At 40.7% G+C, this 10000-nt stretch overlaps 1 protein-coding gene and 1 long non-coding RNA gene across 6 annotated transcripts in view; one reads left to right on the forward strand and one right to left on the reverse strand.

Annotated features, from left to right (window-relative positions):
* The window catches only part of LOC143030936 (BTB/POZ domain-containing protein 1-like), a 53942-nt gene that overhangs the window by 27775 nt on the left and 16167 nt on the right, over positions 1 to 10000 (forward strand). Inside the window, exon 6 of one of the 5 annotated variants that reach the window (XM_076194224.1) lies at positions 6206 to 6528. The exons of 1 other annotated variant lie outside the window; for it this stretch is intronic. In XM_076194224.1, the coding sequence (XP_076050339.1) occupies positions 6206 to 6449 (244 nt within the window). In that variant the 3' untranslated portion in view covers positions 6450 to 6528. Of the gene's footprint in view, positions 1 to 5360; positions 6181 to 6205; positions 6529 to 9705; positions 9840 to 10000 lie in introns of those variants that run through there. 3 more of the 5 variants (XM_076194219.1, XM_076194220.1, XM_076194221.1) reach the window with 3 other exon arrangements.
* Positions 1384 to 10000, reverse strand: part of LOC143030938 (uncharacterized) — a 22361-nt gene continuing 13744 nt past the window's right edge. The window contains exon 2 of the long non-coding RNA XR_012966953.1: positions 1384 to 2124. This is a non-coding gene — a long non-coding RNA (uncharacterized LOC143030938). The remainder of the gene's footprint in view (positions 2125 to 10000) is intronic.

A 10000-nucleotide genomic window follows, 5' to 3' on the forward strand; every position in this document is an offset into this window, starting at 1 on the left:
AAATAAAATTTTAAATGATACGTTGTTATAAGAAGTGAAATGCAGAAGATTGTGACGTCATGTCTTCTTTGCTTGGAACACTTCGCATCATATGATGCCGTGACGTCATATCTCTTCTTCTGATTGGCTGGTCCTCAGTCGTGACGTCATATCTCTTCTTCTGATCTCTTCTTCTGCTTGGCTGGTCCTCAGTCGTGACGTCATATCTCTTCTTCTGATTGGCTGGTCCTCAGTCGTGACGTCATATCTCTTCTTCTGATTGGCTGGGTGACGGTTTCAAGCAAGCAAGATGATAAACAAGATTATCAGAATTTTACAAGTATATATATATATGTATATATATATATATATATTTACATACATATGTATGTATATATATATATATATATATACACATACATATGTATATATATATATATATATATATATATATATTTACATACATATGTGTATTTATATATATTTATTTACATATAATGTATATATATATATATATATATATATATATATATATACATGTGAGTGTGTGGTGGGGAGTGCGTCTGTGCCTCAGTTCACACGTACGTGTTCCCTCAACATTTATCCGGTACCTGCAAGCTGTTAAGAGCGGTTCACATGAACAATGTTTCGGCACCAAGTTCCCATTTTCTCGGCAGCTTCTTCCCACCTTGCTTATGTTAACCATAGTTCACACGAGCAAAGAGGTGAAAATACTGCCGAGAAAATAGTAGTAAGATGGTGTCGAAACATTGTTCATATGACCCGCGATTTAATCGAGCAAATGAGTACGATGGCGTACCTGATATCGCTCCCGTTATTACTCATATACATGACAATTATTCACTCTTTATCGTTTCGAGTACCTTTTTCTTGTCGTAGAATCTGGTAATATATTTGCACTTTATTTACCACGGAAATGCAATTTCAGGCAATACTGAATACAAACGATGGCTATAGATAAACACATATTGTTTTGGAACTGAGGGACTGTAAACGTCATGTCGCTCTCTACGTTTTATTCCAGTCTATGTCCCGCGACCAGCTCACTTTCTGCACAATGCAGTAAGGGTAGAAAAACTTGTACATATATGTAGGAACATAGGAGAACGAGAAATGAGAGAGAGAGAGAGAAAGGGGGGGGGGCGTGGGGACTAGGCATCACGTCTCTGTTTCCCATTATGCAGTGCAGAGCAGTATGTATTTCTTTTTCCACTAATCTGATCTGCGATCTGCTCGAGAAGCAGGAGCAGCAGTATCTTCCACAGTCGTCTTTCATCATTAATCTTTCCCCTTCGACCAAAACAACACAAATTTTTCTTGTCACCTTCCTTCTCTCTCTCTCTCTCTCTCTCTCTCTCTCTCTCTCTCTCTATCTATCTCTCACTCTCTCTCTCTCTCTCTCTCTCTCTCTCTCTCTCTCTCTCTCTCTCTCTCTCTCTCTCTCTCTCTCTCTCTCTCTCTCTCTCTCTCTCTCTCTCTCTCTCTCTCTTTCGCATAAACATTCCTTTACCTCAACTTCCTCTTCCGTGTTTCATCAATTTTCTCAAACATCCCTTTATTCTGTTTTTCCCTTTCCTGTCGCCCTCGTCTCTCTCTCGTACTCATTCTTGATCTTGTTTATTCTGTATGAGACTGTATATACATATATTTACGATATATCGAATGCCATCGCACCACTTTCAAAGAAGACAGTATCACTTAACATGACGATGTGGTTTTCAAGAAAGTTAAAAACTGCGAGCATCAAACTACAGACATTAGGAAAAAAAAAACAAAAACCAAAAAGGTCAACCGGAAGGCCGAGGAGCGGGGAATGGAGAGATTAGGATAGTACGTGACTGGGCTGAAGAATAGGTATTTCATCCCAAAGGCATCTCCAGCTGCTTCGTTTGTCTGCCACTGTGGCACAGAATCGAATAACAAGAAGATGAAGCAGTCGGACCCTTGCATCACAAAGAAGTGGTTGCTTAGCTGGCTGGCTGGCTGCGACCACCCTGGCCATCAATCGCTTATAGATATCTGGATTCAGTTCGAAAAGGGATTTTATATCTATTGCCTTTTCACTCCCGAGAAGAAATACGCTAGGGTAGTCGTCTCCAGGGCTGGAGAGTCGGAACACAAAACCTCCGACTCCGACTCCGACTCCAACTCCTTTATTTTTGGCACCACCGACTCCGACTCCGACTCCTCTTCATGTAATCAACTGATTATGGCCTACATATCTTATAAAGCCTATGCAATACACATACGCTCCAATCTTGAGTAGACTTATATCATTATAACTGGTTTATATCAAAGAATAAATATATATGTTATAGTGTGGCTTTCCTATGTTTGACTTCTTCATTAATACTTTATAACTGAAGTAGAGACAAATTTTTTGAAAGGATATTGAAGAAAATTCAGTAAAAAAAAAGATTCTATAATATAAGATATTTGGCATAATATATATCTTTGCAAATAAGTGATAAGTACATTAAAAAAAATACTGTTCTTTACAACACAAGTTGAAATATAACTTTTGTAAATATATAATGTAAGATTTCTTTATATAGATAGTTTTGCAAATACAAAATAAAAAAAGAATGAAAATATTTTACAAAAGAAGTTTAGGCAAATTTCTTGAAAGGAAATAGTAAATATAGAGAAAATAAACCTTACGGTACGGTACAAGGTCGAGTGTTACAGCTGAACATGTATGATACTGAAAGGTATATGTATCATACATACTCTCTGGGTATCATTATACTTCATACATTTTCATACCTTCTTTTGTCTTAATGTACCGAAATTACTGATACAAGTACCTCTTGGTTTAACTACATACTGGTACTGCTATGCGATTATTGCGATGGACATTACTCTGGTTCTGGAACCGATCTTATCGATACGAGTACAATACAAGATACAGCTGAACATGTTTGAAACGTGAAACTTTTTTTCAATTATAAATATCCTTATTTCAATAATTCAATGTTAAAAAGTATAGAGGGGAAAAAGAAGGGGAAAGGAGAGAAAAGATAGTATTATTGCGTTAGTCTACAGTTGAAATCATAATTATCCTACTGTTTGGCAACACAGCAGTGGGAGAAACTACCAAACTGATGGAGTGATGGAAACGATGCATATGGAACTTGACAGGAATATTACAGCTCCTGTGACTGTGTGTCAACAGAAGGTGTAAAATGGAGGTGTTTATTTAATTTATTCAAGTAGTACTTTGGATGTTTATCGATCTATGTATAAATTTGAAAGCCAGCTTTGCACAAGGACGTTTTTGGGGTTTAGTGGAATGACCACGAAGATAAGACGATGAGATTTATTACATTTCATAAAGTTATTTTCTATATAATCTACTTATAAGGAGTGTGCACTGCATAACTCTACAGACTAAACGAAGGCCTTATAAAGTGTAAATTTAACTGGAGTCGGAGTCGGAGTCTGTATGTTTTTACCGACTCCGATTCCGACTCCAGTGACACCGTAAATGCTTCCGACTCCGACTCCGACTCCACGACTCCGACTCCGACTCCACGACTCCGACTCCGACTCCACAGCCCTGGTCGTCTCCACCCTGAAAGCTCTGAAATGATCTCGACGTGGACGCGTGCAGCCGGGGCTAGAACCTGGAGAGGAGACTCAGCAGTTTATGGACGAGATCTTTGCATAATAATATACCAGAGCACAGCTAAGACCAGCAGGATTTTTGTCCAAATACAAATGTCTTGTGCGTCATCCACTCCGATCCTCCGAAGCTCCGAGTTCTGACTTTTCATAACTAAACTAACAAATGACTGAATGAATAAGTAAGCGAGTGAGCAAGTAAGCTGATGAATGAATGAGTGGATAAATAAATGAGTGAATGGGTGAATGAGTGAGTGAGTTAGTGAATGAGTGAATGGGTGAATGAGTGAGTGAGTTAGTGAATGAGTAGATGGGTGAATGAGTTAGTGAATGAGTGGATGAAACACAGGGTGACTAGTCGAGGCAGATGTTGACTCTTTTGGAGCAGGATGAAGAGGATTTCTTTAGTCCTCTGGAAACTATGGACAAAAGATGGATCTATCTGTATGATCCAGAGACCAAAGAGATGAGCAAGGAGTGGAAGGACACCAGATTCCGTCCCCCCAAGAAGGCTAAGGTGCAGAAGTCCGCAGGGAAGGTCATGCTGTCGGTTTTTTTGGGACTGTCGTGGAGTCATCTTCACAGTCTACCTTGCAAAAGGTCAGACCGTTACTAGCGCATACTACTGCACACTTCTGAACAAGTTGCGAGATGCTCTCAAGAAGAAACGCCGTGGTATGCTTATCAAAGGAGTCCGTCTCCTTGCCGACGATGCACCCGCTTACTCATCTCAAGCTGTGGTTGTGGAAGCAAGGTGATGTGGCTATGAAGTCTTGTCGCATCCACCCTATTCTCCCGATCTTGCCCCAAGCGACTTTTTCTTGTTCCCAGAGGTGGAAAATCCACTACGGGGTCGGCGATTTGTTGACACAGATGACGTCATTCAAGAGATGGAATAGTTGTTTTGAACGCAATCTGAGGACTTCCACAACGGCGGTCTGCGGAAGGTAAGGAAACGATGGGAGAAATGTGTGACTCTGGACGGTGACCATGTAGAGAAGTCTTGGGGACCACAACAAATAAAAATGAAGTTTCTGACTCGTTTACTTCATGGTCATTATTAAAACTTTACGATACTCCCTCCCAGTCAAATAGTGGTCCTGCTAGATGGACAGCTGGGAGAACCAACCATCTTCCTTATGCCCATTTTCAAAACCCCTCAACTCTCTCTCCTCCATCTAGATGGTAGATGTACCGCTCAGATTGGCTGGCACTCTCTCTCCCAATATCTTGATAAATTTGACTCTGTGTCTTTTATTGTATATATAGAAATAGCATTTTTGTATCCATGTAGGAAATGCAAGTGATGCGCAATTGGAAATGTGCGTGTGTGTTCGTATGCCTGTCTAAATTGTTCTCGAAGTTTCGGTCACAGAAATCGTAAATAAGCTTTCCTGTTTACTTATTTAATTATCATTTCAATTATTGTAATGTGAAAGTGGAATGAATGTGAAATAGATTATCCTTGTAATTTATACATATCAACGTATTAGTTTGTGTGTCCGTTGTTTTCTGTGTGAAAGGGAATAAACTAAACAAATTGAGAAAATGGTAGCCGTAGGATGAATATGCCCAGTGAAAGAGACGCACAAGTTGTTAGGGGGTTACCGAGTGAGAGGTGTGTACAAACGTAATGACCAATAAACAGTGACAAGGAACTTAAGATTCTTTTTGCTCACCAAACCTATGTTGAGTCTTAAACGACACAGAACACTTTTATTTTCTACTATTTTCAGCCACAGAAACAGTTCCCCACCAATACAACAGATGACAGTCCAGAGTTTCTTCCCAGAGTGATCTATGAGAGAGCCCGAGGACCGTTGTCAGTCATCTAAGTGCCACAGGTTTCCAGGCACTGGAACTCGAGATAAGAACTATGTACATTGCGCACATTACGCTTGACTCGAGCTCAACGCACTCACACAGCCAAACAAGTTGTCAGCAGGAATGTACACGTGCCTATGTGTGACGCGTGCGTCCAACCCATTGTCTTGGGTGAAATGGATATCCATTCTTCCCGCGAGTAGGACAAATGGCCACTCCCGAATGAAGAGACTTTTTGGCAGACGTTCTCCCGTTTCCTCTTTCCTTCTTTTCCCTGGCCATTGATTACTTCCTTCTTGCTCCCCTTCCTCTTATATATATTTTTTTCTTTATGCTCCTTTTTTTTTACATCTTCCCCCTGTTTTTAATGCTCCTGCTACTCCCCCTCCTCCTACTGATTTTAACATTCTTACTGTCCCTCACTCCCCTGACACATGCTTTTTTCACTTTCTGTATTTTTATTTCTGGATATCCCTGTTAGCAGGATGAATTCCGAGGTTCGCATACAGAAGCACTCCTTCGGATGACACAACGACACCTATCTCCAACCTTCTCCTTCTCTACAACCCCCTTCTAACCCCTCCACCACAACTGCCACTATCATTTCTAATACTATCCAACTATTCTGTCCTAAAGTTGCTAAGAATATTCCTCCCCGCTTATATCACCATCAACATCAATTCTTACCCCGAACCTTCCCCTCACCGCCATGACTATCTTTAACTAACATCAAGTATTTATCTCCCGATCGAGGTAGGCAGGACGGGCGGGCAGAGGAGGATGGACACAAAAACCAAACATCCCATCCAACACCATCGAACAATACGGGAACACATGGAAACACAGACAGACAGCATCTCGAATCAGCCGCCGTGTCTGTGAAGCACCCGATACCGACCATCCGTATTCACATCATCCATCGTATCACATCCTTCCCGACCCGACAGAAGGCCATATCGCTGAGTCGCATATACACCCTTTCTGACCTTGACATGACCTGACATAGTCACGGCCAAACCAGACTCGTTCCCTCTCGCCAGACCGACTCCGAGAAGGTTAGTAGACCCTTTCTAGACCACATTTAGCACCTCCACCTTCATCAGTGGAGCAACAAACGGTCGTCATTAGGAGGAGAAGAGGCGCCATTTAGCAAAACCCCGGTCGCTCCTGAGCACTCGCGGCCGTCGCCTCATTACTCAACATCATCAAAAGCAATTTCTTCTCATTTACATCCTCACCTCGCTCCACGCCGCCCGCATACGTTCGCTCACCCAGACAGCTATCTTTTCGTCCATCTAAATATATGTGTGGTGTGTCTGTATGTCATTATGCTCATATGTCAGAGCCGTAAGTATGTCTAGCTTTGTTTGTCTGTGGACTACACACTAGCTAGGACAGACCACCCGCGCGCGCGGGATCGGTAATTGTAGCTGGAGGGGAAGAGAAGTCTGTGTGAAAATGAAACGATAGTTGTGTATAAAAGAGGGCTTCTGTCTATGTCTATATATTGTCAATAAGTTCTTATGTATATATTCATGTCCATGTTCCTTCGTTCACATCTGTGTATGCATGTCAATATGTGTCTGCCGTTAACCCATTAAACTCCGATGACAAGATTCTTGCCATTTGGTCAAATAAAACAAAAAATCATAAAACACCAAAATGTTTGATCAAACACCAGAAAAGTATGACGTCAGTCCTCGCTTCGCAAAACGAAGCGAGGACTGACGTCATACTTTTCTGGTGTTTGATCATACATTTTGGTGTTTTATGATTTTTTGTTTTATTTGACCAAATGGCAAGAATCTTGTCATCGGAGTTTAATGGGTTAACCAGAAATAAACAAATAAATTGCACCAAAAGATAAAGCGGGGTGGTACCTGTTGGGTATTTGCAGACTTCTGTGACGTTATTTCCCTCGAAATAAAGTTGAGAGACGAAACAGAAGAGTTCACAGGAGTGACGTGACAGAGGTTAACATAGTTATGTGACTCATGAAACGGTTGGGATACGCCTCTCGCCAGCACTGGACTCCTCTGAATGTCTGGTAACTCGGAAAGAATGAGAGGACACGATGAAAATGGGTTATTGACGAGTGAAAAATGCTGCCTTGCAAGTCGATGATGGAGCTGCTGCTGCTGCTGTCTCCTTCCTTCCATCTTGTAACGACCCCACTATAGCTGTGTCCGTCACCATAACGTCTTTTGGCACCACCAATGGAAGACCCGATATCAAGTTTGAACGCGACCTCCTAAGGTGCCGCCTTAACCCATTAAACTCCGATGACAAGATTTTTGTCATTTGGTCAAATAAAACAAAAAATCATAAAACACCAAAATGTTTGATCAAACACCAGAAAAATATGACGTCAGTCCTCGCTTCGCTCGCTCGCGAGCGAAGCGAGGACTGACGTCATATTTTTCTGGTGTTTGATCAAACATTTTGGTGTTTTATGATTTTTTGTTTTATTTGACCAAATGACAAGAATCTTGTCATCGGAGTTTAATGGGTTAAGCTAACATGTAGAAATCGAAATTTCTCGAATAAATGTAGTGTTCCCTGCAGGCGACCTGCATGGACGCCCTAGGCGTAGGATGTTTCAAAGAACAAACAGGCGTATAATTAGGAGCGTCACTGAATTCGTGGAAACAGAGGCGCACGGCTGAATAAGCCTATAGTATACCTTTGCAAACACTCGTAGGCATTTCCTCGTGCGTGCGCAGAGAGTACGGGCTCGGAGAAACACACATGCAGGCATATACACACAAATATACGCACACACAAGCAAACAAATAGACAGGCATACTGAAAGCCAAGTACCCAGACAAACAAACGTGTACACAAATACTAGCGACAAGCACAAGGATCAGAAACATATGCATACACACACACACACACACACACACACACACACACACACACACACACACACACACACACACACACACACACACACACGACTCGACGGCGCAGTGGTAGCATTCGTAATCATTTCTCCAGCGGTCCGAGTTCGATTTCTGCCCAGGACTGAAATAATTACAGTAGCATTGCACTCAGAGCCAGCACTACAACTCTCGTGGTCGGGGAGTTGTGTATGATATTGTGGAAGTGGACACTGGAAGTCCTTTTGTTCTGGAATATGTTGTTGGTGCCATAGGAGGTAACTTCAGTTTTCTTGTTGTTTGTAGTTGTTTAACCCATTAAACTCCGACGACAAGATGTCTTGTCATTTGGTCAAATAAAACAAAAAATCATAAAACACCAAAATGTTTGATCAAACACCAGAAAAATATGACGTCAGTCCTCGCTTCGCAAAACGAAGCGAGGACTGACGTCATATTTTTCTGGTGTTTGATCAAACATTTTGGTGTTTTATGATTTTTTGTTTTATTTGACCAAATGACAAGACATCTTGTCATCGGAGTTTAATGGGCTAAGGTCAAGCGTGGTGCTAGAAAGAACCTGTCAGGGGTGCGTGGCAGAACTCGGTGTATAATCAAAATACATGGAGAAGAATCTAACTGTACCAGCTGGTCGTCCAGAAACCACTTCTATACAGGCATACTTCATCCATTCCCGTAAAACAAGTTATTCCTACAGCAGAGTGGAAGGCTAAATAGTGTTGCAAGGCTGCGCCAAATAGACATGTCATGGAATTCCCACGAATGCTCGGCTTGTCGAATCCTGGAAGCAGGGCTAAGGAGTCGGAACACAAAACCTCCGACTCCGACTCACATACGCTCCAATCTTGAGTAGACTTATATCATTATAACTGGTTTATATCAAAGAATAAAGATATATGTTATAGTGTGGCTTTCCTATATTTGACCTCTTCATTAATACTTTATAACTGAAGTAGAGACAAAAATTTTGAAAGGATATTGAGGAAAATTCAGTAAAAAAAAAAGATTCTATAATGTAAGACATTTGGCATAATATATATCTTTGCAAAAAAGTGATAAGTATATTTCAAAAACAAAAATACTGTACTTTATAACAAAAGTTGAAATATAACCTTTGTAAAGGAGAGAGAGTGGTAGTTTTATTGTCAGATGAATCGATGAACGGACATGTTCTAAAATAGGAACGAAATTATCTATAATGTAGGGAAAACGTTGTTCTAGCCAATATTGTACAAGAAATATACCAGTTTTTTTTATATTCAATGATAAACTAGTGTAGATGTCATACTAAATTTGAGAGAAGATTATGAAATAAAATGAAGCGTATACATCTAAAGAAGAATTTCTCTTCCAGGCTTGCCACACACCACATACACGTACGTACGCACGTACGCACTCATCCACGAGACGCTGCGTTACGATATGCTTACCCAAGGTCTAAATATACAGGTCAGACCGTTTGAATTATTGTGCGCAGCTTCTGACGTCATTAGGCTGGGTCCGTTTTCTCTTTGTGAAACACTGAAGAAAACTGTGAAACGCCAAGGAAGACAGGAACTATAATATTTTATATATTATATATATATATATATTATATATCATATATATTATATATTCATATATATAGACAGGAACTATAATATTTTATA

The sequence above is a fragment of the Oratosquilla oratoria genome, chromosome 12 (assembly GCF_046742065.1).
Source record: "Oratosquilla oratoria isolate Oo_2021 chromosome 12, ASM4674206v1, whole genome shotgun sequence".
Lineage (NCBI taxonomy): Eukaryota > Metazoa > Arthropoda > Malacostraca > Stomatopoda > Squillidae > Oratosquilla > Oratosquilla oratoria.